Source organism: Trichechus manatus, unplaced genomic scaffold (assembly GCF_000243295.1).
Source record: "Trichechus manatus latirostris isolate Lorelei unplaced genomic scaffold, TriManLat1.0 scaffold00004, whole genome shotgun sequence".
NCBI classification, from domain to species: domain Eukaryota; kingdom Metazoa; phylum Chordata; class Mammalia; order Sirenia; family Trichechidae; genus Trichechus; species Trichechus manatus.
Window position 1 is genome coordinate 34,298,172 of NW_004443940.1, and position 24,783 is coordinate 34,322,954.

Below are 24,783 nucleotides of genomic sequence, written 5' to 3' on the forward strand. Positions count from 1 at the left end.
TCTAGGGCCTGCTTGTTAACCTTCTAATGTAGCGATCAGTGGAAGGCTGCTCCTAACTGCTAGAAGTGGCGAAAAAGAATAATTTTTTGTTCGTTTATCCCAAGAAGTCTTTTGTCTTAGGTTTTGAGTGCTAACACCTATGTTACCAGGTCTGTGTTCTTGGCTCGTACCAAAACCAACCAAACGCACTGCCATCTAGTCGATTCCGACTCATAGTGACCCTAAAGGACAGAGTAGAACTGTCCCATAGCATTTCCAAAGAGCAGTTGGTGGATTCGAACTGCCGACCTTTTGGTGAGCGGCCGAGCTCTTGACCACTGCGCCACCAGGGCTCCTCTCTTGCTGAAAACAGCTCCCTGAACACAAACGGTCTCTCTTCTGAGCGCTTCCTTGTTGGCACCTTCTCTCATGTTATGCAGCAGGGTATTGAAAATTGCTGTGAAGGCTAGGGCTTGTCCCAACGTCCCAACCTTGGATGTCCCTACAACGTGAGGAACCCTTCCCTGGTTTTCTTTCCCGTCCCATGATTTAAACTCAGCCCTGACAGCTAAAATATTCTCCTAATTGAAGGTGAATCCAGTTTCTCCTTGTCTGGGCATCTGCTGAAGGTTCCAGCAGCCCAAGCAGCTGTGGAGGCCATCCTAGTAATAGAAACGACAAGAAATCCAGTCCCCAGTAACCAACCTAGTAGCAATGAGCACCCTTAGCACCCAGATTGGTGGTGTCTAATTACCAGTTCCCACTAAAAGGAACTACAGCTTCTTGGAAAAATGGCTCACGCCAGGTCTGAAGCAGGAAGTATACAAGATGAGCCTGGAACTTCCCAGAAAAGCAAGGAAGATCTAAAACACGTCTAGGTTCATGGCAGAATGACTCACAGAACACTTCAGCAGGCTTCCCCTCCACTGGTCCAAAGATGGATCATGTTGAGCATCAATCAGATAACCTCACTATTGAAACACATCAGGTCTGTTTAGATTTGTGTGTTTATAATGATATTTAAAAAAAAAAAAATCCAGTCCCTAATTCCTTGATCCTTTCTCTGGTAATTATTAGTGAGATTCAGGGTCACAGTTGCAAGGAACTGCAAAGAAATAGGGGTAATGGAAAAGGGAAGTTGGTTCCGTGTCAATAGCCGTGCCCTGTCCGTGGCCCATTAAACAACTTGTCTGCAACCCTGTCCTGTGTTGTGTGTCGTCTTGGCTAAGGCGACACTGCGGTGTGACCGTGTCTGCCCTCACTGTGCTGGAAGGCTTCGCATATGACGTGGGATTTAATTTTTGTAATGGAAGTATTCTCTCAAGTTTTTCATTATACAGGCAATACGTGCTTGTTGATAGGGACTTAAATACAGAAGAGAATAGGCTATCCCCTACTCCCTGTCCTTAGTTTTAGGTGGGAAAACAAAGAGGTTTCAGTTATTTTTTCAAGGCAACCGCTAGTTAGCCGTGGGTTGGAGGCTTGAACCAAGATGCTTCTTTTCGAGGTGGCTTAAGTGACTGCCCTTCTTTTTTCTCTAGATAATCACGACGTCATTTCCCTGAAGCTGTTTGAGCTGACAGTGGAGAGGACCCCAGAAGAGGAGAAGCTGCATCGGGATGTGTTCTTACCCTCGGTGGACAACATGAGGCCGCCCGAGAGTAAGCCCGGGGGAGCCTGGGAGGTGGTCCTGTGTAGGGGAGGAGGTCCAGGGGGCCTGGGGTCTGAGGCAACTTCCACCCACAGCTTGCAGGGCTCTCTGCTTTCCCTGTTCTTCCCTGAAGCACCTGCTTTTTCCCTTGTCTTCATGTCACAGATGAGCAGCGGGGAGGGCCGCTCAGTTTTTAACTGGAGGCACCTGGAAGGGAAAAGTCACTTCAAGCTCTGACTCCCCAGAATAGGCGTCAGAAGCTAGGGACTTGATAGCCCGTTGGCTGATCCTTCCCCGCTGGGGGGCTCCTTGTCCTGACTTGCTTCTCTCTTCCTTCCTCAGTGACGGCCCCACTGCCACCCCTGAGTGGCCTGGCCCTCTTCCTTATTGTCTTTTTCTCCTTGGTGTTTTCTGTGTTTGCCGTTGTCATTGGTATCATACTCTACAACAAATGGCAGGAACAGAGTCGAAAGCGCTTCTACTGAGCCCCCGTGTTGCACTGCCTCTTTGTCCCCTGTGCGGTGTCCAGGGGCAGGCGCTGGCCTGAGGATGCAGCCTGGCGGGTCTTCTCCAGTCTCCAGCAGCTGGTTGGGGACTGTGTTCTGTCACTGGAGCTTTGAATGCAGGGACACCCACGGGGCCCTCTGACTGGTTCAGGGCCCCCGCTGCCCCAGGGCAGTGCTCCTGTGCTGTGCCTTTCCCTGTGGTCCTTCCAGCTGTGATGCCAAAGTCACAGAAAAGAATTTCATAGCCCAGGCTGCCTGTTGCTGGACTCAAGAGGACCCTTGTACTTTCTTTTTAAACCCTCAAAGTATAGAAAACTGACAGTTCTTCATACCTCCCAGCCATCCATCCATCGGTTTTTGCCCGAGCCTCTGTCCGCCTGAGGAGCTTCCCTTGGAAATGCAGATGGAAACGTCTTCCCTGCCTTGCCTTCCTCTCTCCCTTCCATTCGTTGTCCTCTCTGAGTGCAACCTGAGCTGGAAAAGACATTTGGATGCCTCTTGGCTGAGGGTGGGGCTCCGGAGCAAACTTGCGTTCACTGACCTTCGTTTTCTTCAGTGGCCGAGAGAGAGGACGCTATCTGCTCTGGCTCGCTGCTGCAGCCCTTGTTCTCTCGTGAGCCTTGGGTCTGTTGCTGTGTCCGTGAGCATCCTGATCAGGTCCCTGCAGGCCCTCAGTCGAGCTGATGGTTGGCGTGCGCGGCAAGTACAGCTTGGAAGACTTCATGGCCGTCACAAGATTAACTGTGAAGCTGACTAGCTCGGGGTGTGACAGTGAAGCAGCGTTTGTCCTGTGCTCTGACGGCCATATGGAGATGTTTCGGAACTCTCTGGAGCCTGCTTAGCTGCATGTTTTGTGCTTACCATGATTTTTGGAACCCCACTTTGAGTGTGAAAAATACAAGGAAGCTTTCTTCTCACAGCCTGGACTTGGATACTCCCCAAAGAAGAAATTTGGCTTCTTTCCTTAGTGGATAAGAAAAAGTTGCTGTTCTCACGTTACAAGTCTGGGGAGCAATAGACCCTCATCCTCTGTGCCTGAAAGAGTGTGTTGTCACTGAGCATCTGAGCCTGAGTGTCAGCCTCCGTGTGTCTGTCCTTCTCCTGCTGCCTTATCCAACGAGGGGTCATACGCTGCTCACCTGTCCGCCCCATGATTAAACCGATTTACAGGCCAGCGTCTCCCTGGAGGACCTGGAACTCTGAGGCGTTCCTAGCCACGTGCTGCTTTAAACCCGTTGCCGTCGAGTCAGTTTTGACTGTAGCAACCTTATAGGACAGGGTAGAACTGCCCCACGATTTCCCAGGCTGCAAATCTTTACAGAAGCAGACTGCCTCATTTTTCTCCTGCAGAGCGGCTGGTGGGTTTGAACCGCTGACCTTTCGATTAATAGCTGAGCGCTTAACCACTGTGCCACCAGTGCTCCTTTGTACTTCTGTAGCCTAAGGGAAATTCTTAAAATGGCTGATGAGTGCCAAACACCAACTTCTGACTCGATATCCTTCCTTTTAGAGGTGGGTTTTGGGGAAGGGCCAGAATTTTTTCCTGAACCTCAAGCCCATCAACCATTGACTTGCCTTCTCCTGGGTTGGGAAAGCCTTCAGCCTAGCCCAGAAGGAAAGGAAGGGTCACCTTGGCTGGGTGGAGGTTTCTGTTTTCTAGAGCCTTCTTATATCCTTCCCCATGTCTTAAGCATCACGGGCTGGAGTGCTCTCCTGCATGTGGGATTAAAGTGGGCCAAGACTGAGGGGAACCTCCTTCCACCTTGCCTACAACAGCAGAGAAGCGCTGGATGCCGCAGGATAGACTGACCTGTAGCTTGGTGTTACGACTAGGTGGAACAAAAGATCAAACGGCTGTCTGTCTCTTTTGAGTTCAAGGGGAGATTGGATGGGTCTGTGTGGTTGGAGGACCTAGGTGGGTGCTTGAGGTGGCCGAGGCAGTGTGGAAGAGAGGGAGTTCTCATCGGACTGTGTGTGTAAGAAAGAAATCAAGCCCATGGATTTTGTATGATTCCAGCTCATGAACTCCTGGAGAGTTTAAAGAGGGCAGGGAATACATGAAATACCGTCTCTACCCTGTCTGGGGATGCTCTTACAAAAATATGTGGCATAAGAAATCTTGATCTAGCATTGTATATCCTGCCCAGCTCTTGCTTTTTGTTCTAGAAACAAAGTCCCCCTTTGTGAATAGGGAACCCTGGTGGTGCAGTGGTTAAGAGCTCAGTCTGCTAACCAAAAGGTTGGCAGTTGGAATCCACCAGCTGCTCCTTGGAAACCCTGTGGGGTAGTTCTTCTCTGTCCTATAGGGTCGCTGTGAGTCAGAATTGGCTCGGTGGCAACGGGTTTGGTTTTGGTTTTTGTGAATAGGGCTGAATCTTGTTCTGGGCACTCTCATCCCAGATTTGTGCTAGAGGAGGGAGATGCCTGGTCCACAGTGGGGGGGTTTTACGCACAGACACTTGGGGTGGGACCGGTGGTCTTGGCCACACTGCTTTACCACTCTTGAGCCATTTCCCTCCTCACAGTCAACCTTCAACTCTGCTTTCCTCTGACTTCAGAGCCTCTTAGTGTGGAGAGACCCTGAGGATTAGAGATGGTGCAGAGAGACGATGCTGCCCGTCTTTGTGAGTCTTGTTTGAAGGACTGGTGTTTTCAGCCTTCCATAGTGTCTTCAAACCCCCAACTATAAGGTGGCTCTTTGTTATGAAACTTGTTTATTTCAGTGGGAAATTACAACCCTGCCTTTCTTGCTGGAAGTGATTTCTGAACAGAATAGCCAGAATCTCCTCAGCCCCTTGTATGAGTCCTGGAAGACAAACGAGGAACTGGTAGGAAGCCCAAGGATAGGGCTGATGGTAGGTAGGAGTAAAACCAGGCAAACGTGGGTGAAGTAGTCTTGGGATTGGAAGATCTGGAAAAAGATCTCTCAGGAGATTCATAGGTCCCTGGTTTAAACTCAGGGTCGATTGTAGTAGGTTGTAGCTTCAGATCCTGGGTGGTGAGGATGGAATAGTTGCTGTTGGTGGTGGTGAGTGAAGTGACGGCATTGCTGGATATTTTAATGGCGAGTGTGTACCTGAACTCCAGGTTTAATCAAGCTCATGGCCAAATAGTTCTAGAGAGAACAGGTGACAGAGTTAGGCTGACCAGTCTGAAGGCTCTCTCCCCAGAGGCATCCCGAGAGCCCCCAGAACCTTTGTCCCTGTGCTTGTCACTCACCGGAGTTGAATAGATAAAGTTGAACAGCATCAACAGTGCAGTCAGTATGACAAAGAGGGCTAGGATTCTGTAGCGGTTGTGTCTCCAGATATAGTGCAACAAGTTTTGGATGGGTAACAGCACCCATCTGAAGGTGTTGTCGAGGCGTCTGTGCATGAGCGGGAGCGAGGTCAGAGAATAGAGGGAAGAGAGAAACTTCAGGTGACATGATCCAGAGCAAAGAACTTTCTTTTAAAAAGCCACTTCCACTTGCCCCTCTCCCCACCTCCCAAGTCTGTTCTCTTGATTGTAACTGAGCATTAAGATGGGGTGGTGAGAAGTAGTCATCCCTCTCCACTTGTAGGCCTACCACATTACCACAACGTATAAAATGCTGTCAAGGAGAAAAAAAGATTTGGTGCCTTTGCCCAGATCTTACATGGGGGGTTGAAGTGTAGGGTATTGGTTGGGTTCTGACTGGCCTCGTCCGGCTGGCTTGAGTGAGGCTTCTTCCTCTGTCAGCATCTCCAGAGTCATGTTCACTTTACCCTAGAAACACCACAGGTGGTGGGAGGCTGAGCTCACCTAGCAGGGGCAAGAATAGTTCTAGGGCTTCTTCCAAGGATCCAGAAAGGAAAAGGGATTTTAGCTAAGGTCCCTGGAAGTTTATTCCAAACCCACTGCTGCTGAGTCGATTCTGACTCCTAGTGACCCTATAGGACAGAATAGAACTGCCCCATAGAGTTTCCAAGGCTGTAATCTTTACGGGAGCAGACTGCCACATCTATTAGAGCCAAGTAATGTGGCATGGTAGTCCTAGTCAACAAACACCGTCCCCAACTCCTACCGACAAGCGCCATTTTCCATTGTCGAGGACCTGGCAAGGCCACCAGCCAGTCACAATCTTCTTCTTAAAGAGGGAGATATGCTTGTGTTGGTGGAAGTGGGGCCACTTGGGCTCCGTGTCCATCAGCCTGGTGGAGCAGTTCTTGGCATACCGGGCAGGGAAGGGCATGTCAGACAGATCCAGCTCCAGGACCCCTGGATGGACCCAGAGAAATGGTGTCAGCAAGAAGGAGCTCCCTGTCCTGTGGGCACGGGCTTTATGCCAGACTCACCTAGGAAGTCATCACTGGATAAGACATCATTGTCCCAGACCTGAATGATGAGCCGGGGTGGGAACTTGAGTGATGTGGGATCCAGGCTCCATATGTAGTCCTAGAGGACGGCAGAGCGTTTTGCTGGCACCTCTTCTTTGGGCCGTCTCTTGGACACCTGAGTAGCCCACTACCCAGCGTGATGGACCATCAGTCTGAGAACACACTTCAGGTGTTCTGGTTCAGCTTGCAGGTCTCCGGAGGGAGGGGGCAGGGGAACTCCTGGAGCCTGAGGCTGTTCCCTCCCTCCCTGGGGGCCTGCTACCTTCTGGCTCTGGATGCACATTTGCTCGGCTGCTAGGTAGTCCATGGTGAAGATGAACCGCCAGTTGAAGTAGCCCCTCCCAGTCGTGGAGTAGTAGTGGATGTCTGTCATCTGCATGTCCTTCTCCAGTCCAAACAACCACCTGAGGCCAAAGGCTGTCGCTGGGGTCCGTGCATGTTGCCCCATCCCCAAGATGGAGCCCTGTGGGGAGGACTGCGGGGAGGACTGCCCACGTGGAGCCCTGTGGGGAGGGCTGCCCAGGTGGAGCCCTGTGGGGAGGACAGTGGGGAGGACTCACCAGGGGGAGCCCTGCGGGGAGGACTGCCCAGCTGGAGCTGTGCGGGGAGGACTATGGGAGGACTGCCCAGGGGGAGCCCTGCGGGGAGGACCGTCCAGGGGGAGCTCTGCGGGGAGGACCGCCCAGGTGGAGCCCTGTGGGGAGGACTATGGGAGGACTGCCCAGGGGGAGCCCTGCGGGGAGAACCGTCCAGGGGGAGCCCTGCGGGGAGAACCGCCCAGGGGGAGCCCTGCGGGGAGGACCGCCCAGGTGGAGCCCTGTGGGGAAGGACTGCCCCAGGTGGAGCCCTGCAGGGAGGACTGTGGGGAAGACTGCCCAGCCGTCGCCAGGTGCCACTGGAAGTGGAAGGCTGTCACCCCCAGGATTAGAGGACCCAACAGGAATGACAGAACTGGGGACGTGAGGGGCCTTTGCTGGAGCCCTGACCCTCCCCTCACCCTTTGACATAGATGTCGCTGGAGTTCTTGCCGCTGTAGTGGGTGTCCTGCAGGTCCATGCTGGAAACTTGCCAGATGATGCAGCGGAGCTCATACCTGCAGCCACTGGGCTCTCAGCCTCAGCTGAGGAACAGCTTCCCAGCCGCAGCCTTGGTGCGGAAGGGAGGCCTGGGAGGCTTCTCTCTGTGCTCACAGGATTGGGGGAATTCAGAGCAAGGGGGCTCCCAGGATTCCCAGTGGAGGAAGAGTTCCTGCAGCTCAGTGTTTGGGGACACTCGCGTACAGTGCCCTGGCGGGGGGGCCGGGCTGAAATGCCGTGGTTGGGAAATGGACTGTCACTCACCTCTTCGGCTTTCTGGGGCTGATGTTGACCGGGGGGCCAGGAGGCCCAAGCTTCTTGGGGAAGATATCCACCCACATTTGTACCTTTCCCTAGAGCCAGGATAGATTAAACTGGTTGGGTTTGCTAGCCTCTGTTCTCGGTGTGCTGGTCTGGGGAGCCCTGGCCTGGGTTCCCGACACTGGGGTGGGGAATAGAGGTATCTGTGAGGTGGGATGGGCTCCAGACAGGAGTCAGGCAGCCGCCCCCCAGCTTCCCCTCTGTTCTTGTTTTGGCCAGGAGAGCGGCGCCGCGGGGCTGGTGTGGGGGAGCGGCGCCGCGGGGCTGGTGTGGGGGAGCGGCGGGGCTGGTGTGAGGTGTCATGGGTTTGAGGCTGATGGCCGTGATGCTGGGATTACATTTACTCCTGGGGTCTGTTTAGAGGGTTAATGCCGTTTAGCAGATCACGCTGGACAGCCTGTTCATACAGGGCTCCAGGCTGCGGCTGGGGCTTCATTTACTGACCAGCTTGGGGGTCCTCAGTAAGATAAACCAGATCAGTCCCAATTCACGGGTCATTCTAGGCTGTGTCACTACTGTCTGAGGACAGCAAGATGCCCACAAAGCACAGAGGCTTCAGAAGGAAGACAAGATGGAAACAGGAGTGTCCCCTCCAGGCCGTCACCTGGTCGATGCCTGGCTGGCTGTCACTGTACAGCGTGCGTGTCTCCAGGTGCTCAGGCACCAGCCCTTGCGTGTGCAGGAGGTGGAGTGCGAGGCGCTCCTTCTCGGGCCCCAAATCCTGAGCAGTAGGGGGCTTGGGCTCTGGATTGGAGGGGTGTGGGTAGAAAGAAGGGATCACAGAGTCATTAGCCTTCCCATCTCCCAGGTAGGCCCCCACCCTCGCCACCCCCGGCCTGGGCAGTGAACATGCTTGCCCCCTGCACGAGTAAAGGAGAAAAGGGGAGGGGTGCCCTCTGACCCCGAGCTCTTCCATTTGGGAGCCCTCACTGGTCTCAGAGGCCTGTGTCTGCTTTCCGGGGGTGCGCTGTGTCCCTCACCAAAGCTTTGCAGTTTGAACTTCTTCCCATTGTAAAACACAGAGTTGTCCTCAGAATCGAACAGAGGCGGAGGCAGCCCTTTCAGCCTGGCGTGGCGTTCCAGGAGGTAGCTTGGGGGCATCTGATCCCGCCACCTGAAGGGTCCTGATCTGTGGGGACAGGTGAGAGGAAGAGGTGGGGCAGGTCTGAGTTCTGGAAAACGTGGCTTGGAGCTGCAAGGATGAGCACAAGTGGGAGCGCGGGTGCAGGTAGAGCAGGTTCAGGCTCTGGCTGCCGGGATGCGGGCTCCTGATGGAGCCGTGGGCTCACTCCTCCGCCCCTTCCCCACGCCCTCCCCCAGGTTCAGGCCGGCGCTTACTGGCAGTAGGATTTGGAGAGCCCACAGCGAGCTCCAAAGCCAGACAAGAGTCGGTTTTCGAGGTCGATGACCGTGGTTCCAATCTTATCGTCAGGTGAGAACAGGTCAAAGTCATAGAGCTGGATCTCCAGGTCCTTCTCCAGGGGGATGTTGCAGCTCAGTTCAAACATCCTAGGTGAGGGCGGTGGAGACTGCAGGGGTGTGGCTGGAGAGAAGTCCAGGGCTCCTGCCTCCCCCAGGCTATCTCCCTGCCTCCCTGCAGCGTCTCAGCCCCCTGGGCCCGTGCTCCCTCCCCTGGTTCGGTGTTGGTGCACATGTGATGGTCCGTTGTCCACCAATAACTGTCCCTTGGTTATGGCTGAAAATAACTTCTGATTGACCTGGGCTACGGGGCTCTGAGCTCTCTTCCCAAAGAATCTGACCGGGAGAGTGGGCCTGGACCACCCATCGATTTATCTTCCCTCTGTTGGGCCCCTCGAGCATGTAAGACGCCATGCTGGGAGCTGGAGGTTAGGGAGGAACGCACACGTCTTTGGCCTTGCGGCGCCTTCCCCTGACATCGTGTGGGTGGGAACAGGGATGTGGGATTGGGTGAGTTGGGCAGCTCACATGCCAAAGATGGGGTCCAGAGTGTTTGGCTGGTACGTGTCCCGGTTGCCAAGCTGTTTCTGACCCAGTTTCAGGATCACGTAGGGGTCACACTGGGGCCACAGACAAGGGTGGAGAAGAACGAGAGATGGGTCTGAGAGGGTGGGCGTGGGGCTTACATGAACCCCCGGGACCAGCCTGTGGGGAGCCGGCACTCTGGGTATCAGAAGCCTGAAGGAACTCCAGATTGGGGTTCTGGGCAGGTGCGGGGGGCCCCGGGGCTGGGGGCATCTGCAGGAAAGTGAGAGCTGTGGGGTCCAGGCTGCCGCCTCACCAGACCATTGTAGTCCTGGGGCTGCAGGCTGAGTGCCCGCACCACGTACACCCGCACCAAACACTGCTGAGGGAAGCCTTCTCTCTCGGGCCAGACCAGGAACTGCCGGGGGGGCTTGGTGGCTTTGGGGTCCTCAGGGAATGGGTAGATGCGGAAAAGGCCCTGTGAGAGCGGGGCAGGGGAAGGTGTCGGGAGCCCAGGCCGTCAGCGCCGAACCCGCCAAGTGGTGCCCCCTGGTCGCAGCTGAGGAGACTGGGCTGGGGGAGGGCGGCGAGGACAGGCTGTGAGGAGGGTAGTGGCAGATGCAGCAGGGGCCTCCTGCAGGGCCCCCAGGGGCGGTGGTGGGGTGTTGGACAGGAGAACCGCCATCCCTCGGTAAGTTCCCATTGTCTACGATTGTGCGTGTCCATTTCACTCAGCCATCCCTTCGGCTTTGCACTTGTTCGCTAAGGCTCTGGGGCCTTGGGAGACCAGCACAGGTCAGAGCTGAGTGTGAAAAGGCTGTTTCCCTTCCTGTGTAAGGGGGGTAGCTCGGAATCCCTGCACGGTCCAGTCTCTGCTCCCCCACCCGCAAAGCTGTTTCTCAAGCCCTCCCTGCACATCCTCACAATGAGTGTGATAAGGCCAGGGCTTCTATTGGGGTCTTCTGGGAATAGGAGGGGCACAGGAGATAAGGAGCTAAGCTGGGATAGCGGCCTTGGTGACTCTGTGGCTCAGTGCTATGGCTGCTAACCAAAAGGCGGGCAGTTTGAATCCACCAGCCACTCCTTGGAAACCCTCTGGGGCCGTTCTCCGTCCTGTGTGGTCGCTGTGTGTTGGAATGGACTCGATGGCAGCGGGTGTGGGTTTTTTTTGTTAAGCTGGGATAGACACACCTTGAACTCTCCCACTACGGGGCTGTCCAGCACGGGCTTCTCCTTGTAGAGTTTGAAAGTCTGGCAGAAGTCCTGCAGACCTTTGAAGTCTGGCACAGCCTCCAGCTCACAGTCGTACACCTGTGGGAGGGTACATGCGACCCAGGCTGCAGGGAGGAGCAGGCCTCGGCCTGGCCAGAGGGGGACCACCCCCTGGATCAGGGGATTGAGGGGCCACCAGCTCCCAGGTCTTGCTCCAAACCATCTGCCCTATCACCGGCCCTGGAGTCAGCACTGTCTGCTTCGGACAGGCAGCCCAGGTTCCTGCTAGGGTGTGGCTGGTACGTCCTGCCGTCTTGTGGCGATAGTGAGGAAAGCCCCCTGCTTGGTGGTTCCCCAGGGACTCCAGGCCAGGTCTGCTGGCCTTTCCCAGCATTAGGTTTTACTCCACCTCTCTCAGCGCCCTCCCCTCTCTGGGGGCCTCCAAACCTTCAGGGTGTGGTAGTCTTTGTCCTTGTACTGTAAGGATCCGGGGGCATCTCTGGTGGCCCAGGACAGCTTGCTCCACCAGTCCACGTCATGCTCATACTCATCCTGCAGGAAGAGGGTAATTCTGCCTTTGGCCCTTGGTTGCTGGGGTGGGGGGGCACCCTGGGGGCACAGTGGTTAAGCGCTCAGCTGCTAACTGAAAAGTTGGCGGTTTGAACCCACCAGCTGCTCTGTGGGAGAAAGATGTGGCAGTCTGCTTCTGTAAAGATGACAGCCTCAGAAACCCTATGGGGCAGTTCTACTCTGTCCTGTAGAGTCACTATGAGTTGGAATTGACTGGATGGCAGTGAGTTTGTTTTGCAGGGACGGAGGCACACTGGCCTTCGCCTGCCCAGGGTCATACTGCCCTCCCAGCCCGCCCTCCGAGCTGGCTGGGGCCCTTCCCCACCTCGGCTTTGTGGTAATTGAGCCGTAACTTTTCATAGAGGTAACCTAGGAGCTGAAAAAATGAGAGCAGGGTGAGGTCAGGCAGCCCACAGTCCCTCCCGTCTGACTTCCAAGGAGAGGGGTTGGCCAGGGCCTGCTTCCCTTGTCTCTTTGCCCTTCACCTAGGCTGTCTGGCCTGGTAATTCAGGGACCTTGAGACGTGAGGTTGGGGAGCGGGAAGGAGGGTAAGCAGAGCTCTCCGTCCTCCTCGCCACAGGCTCTGGACTCTGGAAGTGGCTCAGAAACACAGAACCTCAAGCCCCACCTCAGATCCACTGACTCAGAATCTGCTTTTTATCAAGGTGCCCAGATGATTCTGTGCACAAAATTTGAGAGGCAGTGTTCTAGAGCGGTCGTTCTGAACCCTGGAGGCACGTTGGAGTCACAGATGCTGTTGTCTGGGTCCCGCCCCCTGCTAATGTCGTTCGTTGGCGTGTAGCCCAGGTATCTGGGTATTCTAACGTAGTTAGAGCTGGAACCACTGCGTTAGAGTGTGAGTGTGCAGGTGGGCCTCACTCTGGGGGCACAGACATCAGAATTCTGCCTACTTTCCTGTCAATGGTGCTGCTGAAGGCGGGACCTAAGCCCTTCACTCACCTGGTGGTGCTTCTTCATGGACAGCGCTGTTTGGAGGAAGTGCAATCATGAATCTCAGGAGCAGGGAGAAAGGTGGGGTGGAGGGACACCAACCCAGAGGGGAGCCGGGGCCTCACCCCACTCTCAGTGGGTGACAGGAGGTGAGGCCTAGGGAAGGGCAAGGAAAAAGGGTCGTACTTGGAAGCCTTGGGGGCACGTAGTTGTCAGCCCAGGGGTCACAGACATAGGGCTGTAGGAAGTCAATGATGGCCTGACCCACCACGGTCTGCTGGCTGAAGTCCCGGGTGTCCACCACCTTCACCATGAGGGGCAGTGAGTAGGCCTCCTCTGTAGGCATAAACTGCACCCCAAGAAGAGGTGGGGAGCGTGAGTCCCCCTGAAGAAGAGGGTTTCCCCAGCCCCTGCCCGAGGACCTCTTACCAGTGTGAAGAAGAGGGCAGACTGGGGGAAGTTGGGGTTGGTCTGGAAGTCCTTGATGGGCTCTGTCCTCAGGGACTGCTCCCCACATTCCACCAGGAGATAGGGGGAGCGTACGTTCTTCATGTTCCGGAGGCCCCAGACCAGGACCTGCCAGATCAGAGAAGGGAGGCGGGGCAAGGGGTAGGCAGTGCCTGTGTAATGGGGTCCTTCCACAACAGAGGAGCCAGGAGGGGCAGGGGCAGGCAGTGCCTCTGTAAGGGGGTCCTTCAGAACAGAGACAGGAGGCGGGGCAAGGGGCAGGCAGTGCCTCTGTAATGGGATCCTTCCACAACAGAGGAGCCAGGAGGGGCAGGGGCAGGCAGTGCCTCTATAAGGGGGTCCTTCCAGAACAGAGGAGCCAGGAGGGGCAAGGGGTAGAGAGAAGGGGCTGCCCTCGGAATGATGGCACCAGAGGGCACATGCCTGGGGAACAAGCTGCGCAGAGAAAGTCTGAAGGCTCTGCCTGTGGGGACCAGTGCTTGTCCTCAAGGCCTGAATGCTGCCCTGCTCTCTGGGAGGGAGGTGCCCTCTGGTCACTGTGACTGTATCCCCCACTGGCCTCTGACACTTCTTACTCACATACTACCTTGTCTGACCTCAGTCCTCAGGAGGGAGTTCCTGAGGTTGGCTGCCTGCAAGGCCCACAGAAGCAGGGAGGGGTGGCGCCCCAGGCTTCCCAGGGCTCCCTCGTGGCATCTGGTTCATTGCTGACTTGTGTCCCATAGAACTCTGGCCATTCAGTGACCCAGCATCCTGTGTTCTCACTCTCAGCTGACTGACACTGAACATCCCAGGAAACATACACGCCCTTTCTCGTGGGGCCTGCTCGGGCCAGAGCGCAGACCAGCCAGGTCGCCTGGTCTTAGGAGGACCTGACCATCCTTTGCTCTTTGCCAAGGGTATGGCAGGGCACACAGGTAGAATGGGGACCTTCATGCTACTCTTAGATGAGAAACATCCAGGCATTTGGAGTCAGACAGAGCTGGGCTCAGATTCTGGCCCTGCCTCTTAGTCCCTGTGTCACTCTGCATGGAGTGTGTTGTCTGAGTCTGTTTCCTTCTCTGAAAAGGCAGAGTCCCTACCACACAGGGCGGTGTGAGGCCTAAACGCTACCGTGAGAGCTAAAGCCCTTTGTACGCTGCCCACGGCAGAGATTTGCGTTAAAATAATGGAAAATGTTACGTCAGAGCTTCTGCTCCTCAGTTCTCTACTGCTCCCCTCCATCTCCCGGATCGTATCTCCTTGAGATCCAGGCTTTGGGTCCGGTAGTCAGAAAGGCCCAAGAAGGGTCAGCAGGGAGAGCTCCACAGTGCCAAAGACTGCTCTGGGTGATGCCTGCACCCTGCCCGTCCTCCCCGCTCCATGCTTCCTTCCCTGACCCTCCTGCCCCATGCCATCGTCACCTCAACAGCCATCTTCTTCAGCGTGGGCTGGATGTCCTTGGGGAGCATGTAGACCTTATCCTTCCAGGGAACACTCAGGATCGGCGGCTTCTTCTCTCTGACACTCTTGAGGGATGAGGGAGGAGAGCAGAGAGCATGAGGCCCCTTTGGGCTGGTCCTTCTCCCCCCACCCCATCTCAACTCAAGCAAGTCCCTGAGAGGGTCCAAGTGAGGAGGCCCCAGAACCTCATGGTTAGAAGTTGATGGGGGAGCTCTGGGGAGCTTGAGTAGACCGATGTCACCAAGCCCAATTTCTGGTTCCCAGGCCCCAGGCTTTCTTGAGGGGTGGAGTTGGGGAAACTGACTCTGGAAATTTGTAGCTGGGAAGGTGGGGTGGGGAGGGGGCCCCGGACACAACACCTCCTAACCGGGCCCTCTGTCCCAGTACCTGGGTCTCGAGGATCAGCTCACAGGATGCCAAGATCTCACCCTCTTCCTCCCCCATCGCTTTTACAAGGGGGTGCCACCTCATGGGGGGCAGGGTCCGGTCTTCGAGATCCAGCCAGACCACTGGGGACCACATGCTTCGTCCCCACAAGCTCTCTTTGCCCTGGAGGGAAGTGCAAGTTTGCAAGCTGCGAAGGCCCCGCTGGCAGTGTTCCAGCTCCTCCCTGGATTCCGACAGTGGTAGGATACGTGGTGCTCACCACTCTTCAGCTCCACTGGAGCACCGGCACGTATATTCCTCTAAGGAAAAGTTCTCAGCAGCTCTGAGAGCTAGGTCCTTGTCCCCAGCCCAGCCCCCCTTACCTGGGAGTCCTGCTGCCACAGTTCCAGCACCACGAGTGGTGGGCTCTCTTTGGTGTCCTGGGGGTTCTCATAGAGGAGGAGGTGCAGGAAGACCAGCGTCTGGGCCCAGGTGGGGGCTGTGGAGCTGCTCAGTGTCTGCGTGGACTGGCTGTGGTTCAGGAAGACCGCTCGAATGAAAGGCCCTGGAGGGCGGTAGGGGGAGGGGAGGCAGTGGCTTTGGGCTCTCAGGTGAGGCTGTCCTCTGCTCTGGCTGCAGCCACCCACCACTGGACCAGGCACCCAGGGAGGCCCACTCAGTGTAAGCAGCAAGATACTGTGTGTATAACCAGAGGCCAAGGGATCATCTGGTTTCATCCATTTCACGCCTGCCATGTTTGAGGCCTGGAGACCTCTGGAGGAGTTGTGGGGACTAGGCGACACGGTGGCTGCCCTTCCACAGCATCAACTAGTGGCCTTGGCATCAGGGAACGTTGTGTGGCCCTCTTGATGTGGGTGGTGTCCAGTGGACACAGCTCCCAGCAGGCATCCTTGGAGTCCTACCACCCACCGCCCTGGTCCAGACCTCATCCATCTCCCTGTAAACAGTGCCACCAGCAGGAGTGAGTGGGAGTGTGTGACTCACTCACCTCCTAAGATCTTCAGTGGGTCTTCCTCATGGGAAGGAGTACAGCTCTTCCCTCACAGGGCCTGAAATATCCATGTCTCCTCCCTGCCCGCCCATCTGGTCCAACCACAGTGACGCGTGTTTCCCAAGCACGTCATCCTCTTTTTTGTCTCTGAGGTGTTCCTGCCTGCTGTTTCCTCACCAGTACAAACTCCTCCTTCCTCTTCCAGCCCAGCCAAGTGGTCACCACTGGGGAGACACCTCCTCGACTCCCCCTTCTCGTTCCACAGCACTGGGGACGCACCTCAAGAGCAGTCCAGCCTCATGTCGTTTTGGTGTCTTTTCCCCAAACCACAGCCATGAGCTGTTGTGGGGAGGGGACTGCTCCTTGGCTCCCCTTTCTTGCCACATTCTTTATCCTGCTGGGTGACCATCTTGCCAGGCCCCTGGGGGACTAGGGGAGAAGGGGTGCTACCACCTACCCTGGAACATCTGGATCTGGTTGGGCTTCAGGTTCCGGGCCTGGTAGATGTAGCAGAAGAGCTGGTAGTAGTGGGGCTCTGGGTGAGAGGGAGCCAGCGTCCATCACCTGCCCAGGACCCCCAAAGGCTACCTTTGCTCGCCCCCCTCCATGAGCCTCCCCAGGCCCTGCCTTCAGATACTGGGCCCCTGGGGCCACCCAAGTAGACTTGCAGTTGGATGCTCACTGTTGAAGATGCAGTAGATGAAGGGCATGTTGGGTGGCTGGGTGTTCTCTGGGGTAGGCCTCCAGATGTTGGAAAGCATTTTGTGCATTCCCCATAAAGATGTTCTGTCCTCCTGGTCCTTCTTGTCCTGAGTCAGGTCCATGCCCAGTGCCTAGGAGGGTCTCCCCTGAGGCTCTTGGGTGCTTTTCCTATATCCCCCAGCCCAGGCCCACATCAGCTTCCTCCCCTCACAGGCTCCACCCACCGAAGCCCTGGAACATGGAGCTGCCTTCCACCCTCTCCCACCCCGCAGTGGTCAGTGCCCAGCTGGGGCACCTCGGAGTCTCTGCCACATGGAGGTTAGGCCCTGGCTCTGGGAGGTGGGGCTGCAGGGGGGCTTTACCAGGGATCCCTCGAGGAGAAATATGGGTGCAACGCCCCTGTCCTTGTTGGGGGCCAGCCTTCGGTGCCAGCAGCGGCGGCGGAACTGGCTGTTAGGCTGAGGGTTCAGGTGGAACTTGGAGCCAAAGGTGCCATACTCCCAGCCCTCGTCCTCCTTGGCCACGCTGGGGCTGTGCTGTGGGGCGAGGACAGCCGAGGTGGCCCAAGGTGGACCCCACCTGTGTGCAGGTGGCAGCTCAGCCCACCCGGCGGCCTCCTCACCAGCTGGAGGAAGGACAGTGTCTCCTGCTCGTGGGTCAGCGTCCGGGGGCTCCGGAAGCGCACACGCACCCAGCGTCGCCGTCGCACCGAGTAGTAGGTCTTCTCCACCGAGTTCCAGGCCAGCGGCAGGCCGGAGGGCGGGATCCCCACTCCGTACTCCCAGCCTGCGGGAGGAGGACCAGGCCTCTGCGTCCCCAGGTGCTCACAGGCTGGGAGGCCAGGCAGGTTGCAAGATGGGCCCTAGAAGGGCAGGCTAAAGGGCGCTGATGTCCTCAAGCCTCTGGCCCTGAGGCCTGCTTTGTGCAAAGAAAAGATGTGTTCTTCCCACCTGAGTGGCCCTGGCCCCACGTGCATCTTACAAATGAGGAAGGGAGGGGGGGCTCAGAGATGGACCATGACCTGCCCAAGGTCACACAGCAGGTAAGCAGCAGTCTGGATCGGGAACCCAGGTCTTCAGACTGCCAGTCCAGGGCACCTTCCCTGAGCTACCTGGGTGAACTCCGGCTCAGCAACAGATTCACACCCACAGCACCTGACAGGCTTCACTTGGGCCAGGCCCCAGGAGGCACTTACAGCCTACACTCTCTCAAACTCGGGCCCAGGTCCACAGACGGGTGCAGACCCTGCTCTCTGGAGGTTGGGGGATGCCAGGAATTCAGGCCCATCCCACCCAAAAGTGTGGCTACTGAGGCTGTCAGAAGTATCCAACACCCCGGCCTGCCCCAACAGCACTGGCAGCTGCAGTGATTCTGAAGCCACAGCTCAGCAGAGGCCTTCGGTCCTGCCACCGTCATCCCTGAGCACAGGACTGACCCTCATTGTCCACCGCGTGGTTCAGCTCTACAGTCCAGTTCTTCTGAACGTACCAGCCTCGGGGGCACTTTATGTTCTCCCGGGCCTCCATGAAGTTTCCTTCCTGCGGGTGGACAGAGAGGGAGAGCTGAGGGGTGCCTGAGCTGGAACAGGGCCTGCCGTGGCCTCACACCCCCAGTGCCACCTTCCCCCTTTCTGCCATCTATCTGTGCATCTGTTGTGGGCACAGTGGCCTCCAAACAGACACGGTCCCATCCTCTGGACCGGACGGCATCTTTTGCCAACAATATATTCACTTAATACGTTTTTATTGACTTGCTTTTATTGAACTTTATTTTTAAAAGCAACTTTATATAAGCCACTAAAAATCAGTATCACCCACCATGAATAGGAAATAACCATAATTATTACTGTGGAAACAGAAGAGTGAGCGCATTCCAGCCAGATGCTGCTGCCTGCCCCAGCCTGCCGCCCGCTCTCTCCCTGGTTAAAGGGGGGATTAGCACGGGTGGGAGTCCAGGTGGTGCAAAGGTTAACGCGCTCAGCTGCTAACCAAAAGGTTGGAGGTTTGAGTCTGCCCAAAGGCTTCTCAGAAGAAAGGCCCCGCCATCTTCTTCAGAATCATCAGCCATTGGAAATTATGGCGCACAGTTCTTACGCTGACGTGCACGGGGTCCTCACGAGTCAGAATGGACTGGTGGTAAGCATGCGCTAGAGATGGGGTAGACCTGCACAGTCCAATCTGGAGCCACCAGCCACCTGGGGCTATTTAAATTTAAATTAATTAGAGTTCCAGAAAAACCCAAACTGGTTGCTAGTGACTGATTCATGGTGACCCCATGCCCCGCCCCCTGTGTTTCAGAGAACTGTGCTCCGTAGGGTGTTCAATGGCTGTAATCTGACTTCTGCATCGCCACTGGGTGGATTTGAAATGCCAGCCTTTCGGCTGAGGAAACTGTTTGCACCAGCCCCCGAAACCAAATCCGTTGCCGTCCAGCCAATTGTGACTCACAGCGACCCTATAGGTCAGAGTAGAACTGCCCCATAGGGTTTCCAAGGAGCAGCTGGTAGATTCAAACTGCCGACCTCTTGGTTAGCAGCCTGAGCTCTTAACCACTGCGCCACCAGGGCTCCTTGAACTACCCAGGGACCTCTAATTAAAATTAAACAAAATGGAAAGTTCAGTTGCTCAGTCTCGCTAGCCACATTTCAAGTGCTCGATAGCCAGACGCGGACAGTGCAGACGTAAAACACTTGCCAGTATTGCAGAAAGTTCTCCCGGACAGTGCCGGCTTAGACTAGCCCCAAACTGAGACCCTCTCCTTCAGGGTAAGTACCACCTCTGAAAGAGGCCTGAGGAGGAAATACTGCCCCTTCGTTTCTTGTGGTCTTGTTGGAGGTATCTCTGACCCACCATCTTGGGATACAGCCCCCATCAGTGCCTGGGAGGGGCCCGAGGGCTGAAGGATGTAGGATCCCACACATCACAGGAAGCAGGACTCAGATCATAACTCCTAGTCCAGTGCTCTTAGCACCTGGACACCCCAGCTTCCAAGGCCCTCCACCCCCCTCCCACAGTGAGGCTGGAGCCCCTGCTCACCACGTCCGTGTTTGGGATGGCCGCAGGCACCCAGGCCCCTGTGACGTCACGCCACTGGTTCTCATACACCTCTTCCAGCACCTGGCTCTTGTTGATGTCTGTGTCCAGGAGAAGTCTAGGGGAGGAGACCCCAGGTTCCCAGGACATCTCCCTGAACTGCCAGGCCCCTGGGGTCCTCTGCTGGCTATTCACCCCCTACCCGCCCTGGGCAAGGCTGGGCGTCCAGGCAGGGTAGGGGGCAGGCCCTGTGTCTGGTGCACCCCAGCCCACGGAGACCTGGCTGTGGGAAGGCCAATTGAGCTGACAAGTATGCATCCCCCCATGCTGTCTCTGTCCTATCTGTGCCCACCTGTCCCGGCCTGCCGCTGTCCAGATCTCAGGTAGAAAGAAGGGTCAGCTCAGGTGGGGCTGCCTGCACCCCCAGCCTTACCTCCTCTGAGGCTCCACCATCCACTTCCCCTGCCAGTGCCATCCCAGGGGCACCCTGAAATCCTCCTTGGGGAGGGACGTGTGTCCTATGACGTCCGAGAAGTTGGGGCAACGGCGCAGCCCCTGTTGCCCCCACTGGTCTTTGTACTTGGCCTGGTTTTCATACTGGAGGACAGGAGCTCGTCAGGGCCTGCGGCCGCTAGCACACAGTGGGACACCACGCCCCGGCCCTGGGCCCCCACCCCGCTAGCACACAGTGCCCCACCCCCGCTAGCGCACAGTGGGACATCATGCCTGCCCTGGGCATCCACCCCCGCTAGCACACAGTGGGACACCATGCCCCGGCCCTGGGCCCCCACCCCCGCTAGCACACAGCGGGACGTCATGCCCGCCCTGGGCCCCCACCCCTGAGGGCGGGTGCTTCTAGCACATTGGTAATCAGGCAAGAAGGGGCCCATGGTCCCTGCTCAGGGTGGGGGTGAGGAACGGAGGGAGTCCCACCAAGACAGACAAGTCTGCATCCCCTCTGCTGTCTCTGTCCTGTCTGGGGCCCCGCAGACAGGGCTCATCAGTCACATACGTTCCCCTGAGCTGAGGGTTGCCACAGATCCTTTATAAAACCAGAGCTCGCCGCCCCGTCCGTCCGTCAGCACGGGCAGGCCCCGTTTATGGAGGGCCTTACCCCACGTCCTGTAACCCTCATGTCCTCCTGTCACAGCTGAGGAGACTAAGGTTAACAGAGGTCAGCTCTGCCCTGGCGGCTCAGCTAGCACAGGGTGGACTGTTGGGGAGCCAGACCCCGGCACCTGCACTGTGACTGGCCCACGTCCCCTCCCTGCAGACCTGGGGAACCCAGTCCCGCTGGACCACTTGCCCCACCTTTGCTGTCTGGGCCTTTTCTCCCACGTTCCCCCTGCTGGACACCCAGTCCCTGCCCCCTGCACCCACCCCTCAGTCCCCCTCCTCCTCTGCCTCTCCAGGCCCTACACGGGGCGCGGGTTAAGCGTGTTGTGTTATATTCATCCCCAGCTCGTAACTCGTAACTCGTAACTGCGAAACCAGCTTTCAAATCAGTCAAACAGCCTGAAACGCAAAACTTATTTCCTCTCCACTGTCAGATCCCCCTCTGGAGCCATGTGCCCCAGCTCTCCAGCAAGGGTGGTCTCCCTCCTGTGCTTCTAGAACAGTCTCCGGACGCTCTGGGGCCTCTGGGTTGATGATCTGTGGGCAGATGCCTCATTTCCTGCTGCTCCGGGTGGGCAGGGGCTGTTCCTGGGCTTCCCGTCCCCCGGGACCACCAGCCTGGCCTGAAGGACCCAGCTGGGGTCTACGGGGGTCCCAGACTGCCATGCTAGTGCCCGACAGCCCCTCTCCCACCCCTCAGTCGGAACCTTGCTGTCCCTACATGAACTGGGAGAAATCGCCATGAACCTCCAGCAGGGAGAGAATGAGCCCCGCAGGGCCCCTCTGCCACCACAGTGTCACCCACATGCCTGTGGCTTGTCAACAAGGGACCTTGGGCCGGCAGCATCTGTGGGTCATTCTATCAGACCCCTTTCCTTCTGCAATTCTGAGATCTGGCCATTAACGTTTCATTTTCAGGGCTAGGTTATTGCAGCTTCCACCTCCCTCCTCCCATAAACGGCCTCCTGTGAGGCCGTTCTCTGTCCCCTGCCAGGCCTGTCCTGCCTGCCCCCGCCTTCTGCGCCCCCACCCCAGCGTCCCTGACCCGTGCCCAGCGGCCAGCCCGCGCTCACCGTCTCTGCATACACCACCACGTTGCCATGACGGAGCAGCTTGAGATCCTTGCTGTCTTCCACGTTGCCGAGCCACATGCAGACCCGGATGTGGGCCGGGAGCATGTCCTTCTGTCCTTCACCCTCTGGGTACTGAGGCAGAGGCAGGTCCATCCCCCAGGGAGAGCCAGTCCCCCAGGGGTGGGGTGCAGATGAAGGAGGGGACACACCCCTGGAATGGGTCACCCTGAGCCCCAGGGAGCAGGGGACCTCACACTGAGCTGCGTGCTGGAGCTAAAAAGGGAGTTATACAGAGTTCCTGCCTTCAGGACAGACACGGTTCAGAGTGGGGGACAACGTGCAAACTGGGGAGGACAGCACCCTGTAACCTGTGCATGGCAGAGAGGCTGGGGAGCGGGGGGTGGCGGGGGGCCACGCTGCTAGCAGCCTGGAGGGCTTGGCCAGTAGCGGAGTTAACGCTAGCGTTTATTGTGTGCTTGCCCTGCGCCAGGCACTGCGCTGAGCACCGAGAGCATCTCTGCTTTACTCCTCACCCACCACCCTCAGCTGGGCGTCGTGAGCAACACTCCCATTTTATAGAGCGGCAGACTGAGGCTTGGACAAATTCAGGAATTGCCTATGGTCACACGAGCTGGTGGGTGACAGAGCCAGGATTCAAGTCCCAGGATTAGGCTTGGGGGGTGGGGGAGTGCCACAGTGGTGGGGGAGGGCAGCCGGGCGTCCAGAGTGGCTGGGCTGTACAGAATACGGGCCAGAGAGGGACCATGCAGGGAGGATGGCGGGGGACCTGACAAAGGAGGTTGGCTTTTCTCCTGGAGGTGGTGGGGAGCCAGGGACACACGGAGGGAGTGACTCCCCACCACGCGCCTGAAGGCTATTGTCAGGCAGGGATGGGGGTGGACCGGGCGGTGCGGTGTTCAGTCTGTCTTATTCCTGACTTGCATCTGACATGATTGGCTGGTGCCCAGACCTTGTAGGCCATTAGATATTTTAGATATTACCCAATGGTGGCCCAGGGGAGAGGTGACAAAGGACTGGACCAAGTGGTGGCTGTGGGCATGACGGGTGAGATGAATTGAAGGCCGTGGATGAGGCAGATGGGCTAGTGTCTCCCACATGCTAACAGCCACAGGCTCCTGCCTTCCTCTGGGGCCTGTTTAAACCCCATTTCACCTGGTAAAGGGCCAGGGAGAGAGCAAGTGGGGTGCCCGTGGGTGCTCTCGGGGAGCCCCGTAGGGGCTGCTCTCAGAGTTCAGGGCCCTCTTCTCTCTTGAGGACTGGGGCAGCCTCAGGACCCCGTTCTTTCCTACCTGTAAGAGGAGAGTCTGTGTCTTCCCGCAGAATTTGCCAGACTGCAGGGGCCCGGCCCGGGAGAAGAGGATGGTGTGGGCGGGCACCTGGGCGTAGGCCACTCGCTGGTCCTTGACCATCAGCCAGATCATCGCGTCCGGGAGGCTCACCTGGGGCTGCGGCGGCGCCAGAGCGTCAGGCCCTGCCCGGCCACCTCAGAGCCCTGCCCGCCGCGGTGTCTCCAGAGCCCACCTCAGGGAGCACGGAGTTGAGGCGGTACAGCCAGCCCTCCGCGGTGGCCACCATGTCCTTGGGCTTGGCTTCCCTGGCCTGCCTGGCCAGCTGCTGCAGGAGGTGATTACGGAGCTCCCACCTCTTCTTGTCCAGCTCCGTGGCTTTGGGCTGATCGGTCAGGCAGGGCAGGGGGCGCCTGTGGCCAGGGCGGGGTACGACGGACTGGGCCTCCCACGTCTCACAGCCCACAGCCCTCTGGCCCTTCCTCAGGCTGGTGGGCCCTTCCTAGGCTTGAGATGCCTGCGCATCCACTGCGGGCCGCCCGGGGACCCTTCCCCCATCCTCTCAGGAAGCCCTGGTCACTGTGGGTCCGGCCTCTCCGTTCTCATACGTCCCCCCAACCCCCCATCTCCCAAGACCCTGCAGTGTGCCGGGCCTCCCTCAGGGACCTCCCGGGGAGAAGAGTATGCTGTCAGGGGCCCACCAATCACGGGAGTGCGGGGGGCCAGACCAAAGTGGGGGCTCGGAGTGGGGAGAGGACTTTGACAGGCAGAGACCTGGAGGAGGGCGTTTTAAACAGAAGGGTCAGCGTGGGGAAGGGGCTCGTCTGGATCACAAGGAGAGGTTCATTTGGTGGGAGCATCAGGCATGGGTGGGACCATAGCAGGGACAGTGCTGGGGGCGGGGGGTCAGGGCCATTTTCTCCCCTGAATGTCAGGGGAGAGACTCTGCTGTCTGGGTTTCAAGCCTGGGGGAGATGTGAGCAGAGCCCCTGCTTCTCACGGAGGCGGGGTTCTGTGGGTCCTGATCTGAGCACCCCCCAGCCCTGCCCCCACACCTACTGGCAGTCCTCAAGCAGCTCCTTCAGCAGCTTCTCCCACTGGAGGAGCAGGGCCGGGTCCTTCGGATTCCGCGTGGACTTCAGGGTGTCCAGATTGGCCTTCTGCCCGCACGAGAGAAGTGAGAGAGAGCTGGCGTCAGCAGGGACCTCACCAGGACAGGCTGCAGGGGGGCTGATTGGCCCAAGATGTCTTCAGCCAGGACTTGGGGACCTCTGAGGGATAGCCTGGTGATGTCAGTCCAAGGCTGCCCCATGCCCTTGCAAGGCCAGGACCCTGGCTCACCCTTTCTGCTACCCAACAGGAGAAATGGGTGGCAGGAGGGAGCCAGGGTGGGGTGGGCCTGGGAAGCAGCACAGAAGGCCGATCCCAACCGCAGCTCCCCGCCACATGTGTATGTGCGAGAACGTCATGCCTGAGGCAAGAGGCGTGGGGCGCCCTCCCGCCTAAAACCCACTCAGTGGCCCCCCAAGGTCTATGCTCCTTGACAGGCACCTAAGACCCTTTGTGATCTGATCCCTTCCAGTTTCACGGGCCTTATCCCCATGTCACCGCTATGCCCCCACTCCCGAACTTCAAAGACTAGTACATCAGCACGACTTTGCATGTTATTCCCTTCTTCTTCGTTTTTTTTTTTTTT

At 57.5% G+C, this 24,783-nt stretch overlaps 2 protein-coding genes across 3 annotated transcripts in view; one reads left to right on the forward strand and one right to left on the reverse strand.

Annotated features, from left to right (window-relative positions):
* LMAN2L (lectin, mannose binding 2 like) overlaps positions 1–4,339 on the forward strand; it is a 29,850-nt gene extending 25,511 nt beyond the window's left edge. Inside the window, exons 7-8 of one of the 2 annotated variants that reach the window (XM_004369340.2) lie at positions 1,521–1,640; positions 1,973–4,339. In XM_004369340.2, coding sequence (XP_004369397.1) covers positions 1,521–1,640; positions 1,973–2,115 — 263 coding nt within the window. In that variant the 3' untranslated portion in view covers positions 2,116–4,339. The remainder of the gene's footprint in view (positions 1–1,520; positions 1,641–1,972) is intronic. The other variant, XM_023734238.1, reaches the window with a different exon arrangement.
* Positions 3,830–24,783, reverse strand: part of FER1L5 (fer-1 like family member 5) — a 59,607-nt gene continuing 38,653 nt past the window's right edge. Inside the window, 36 exon segments of the mRNA XM_012555980.1 lie at positions 3,830–3,849; positions 5,018–5,085; positions 5,087–5,202; positions 5,204–5,251; positions 5,356–5,503; positions 5,774–5,883; positions 6,182–6,375; positions 6,453–6,552; positions 6,757–6,898; positions 7,492–7,587; positions 7,835–7,923; positions 8,496–8,635; positions 8,872–9,020; positions 9,230–9,400; positions 9,839–9,930; positions 10,152–10,313; positions 11,027–11,146; positions 11,495–11,656; positions 11,943–11,993; positions 12,578–12,603; positions 12,755–12,917; positions 12,998–13,144; positions 14,440–14,544; positions 14,867–15,028; positions 15,229–15,410; positions 16,315–16,392; positions 16,540–16,690; positions 16,922–17,095; positions 17,182–17,345; positions 17,995–18,097; positions 19,595–19,709; positions 20,025–20,188; positions 21,781–21,912; positions 23,091–23,246; positions 23,323–23,500; positions 24,147–24,247. Coding sequence (XP_012411434.1) covers positions 3,830–3,849; positions 5,018–5,085; positions 5,087–5,202; positions 5,204–5,251; positions 5,356–5,503; positions 5,774–5,883; positions 6,182–6,375; positions 6,453–6,552; positions 6,757–6,898; positions 7,492–7,587; positions 7,835–7,923; positions 8,496–8,635; positions 8,872–9,020; positions 9,230–9,400; positions 9,839–9,930; positions 10,152–10,313; positions 11,027–11,146; positions 11,495–11,656; positions 11,943–11,993; positions 12,578–12,603; positions 12,755–12,917; positions 12,998–13,144; positions 14,440–14,544; positions 14,867–15,028; positions 15,229–15,410; positions 16,315–16,392; positions 16,540–16,690; positions 16,922–17,095; positions 17,182–17,345; positions 17,995–18,097; positions 19,595–19,709; positions 20,025–20,188; positions 21,781–21,912; positions 23,091–23,246; positions 23,323–23,500; positions 24,147–24,247 — 4,479 coding nt within the window.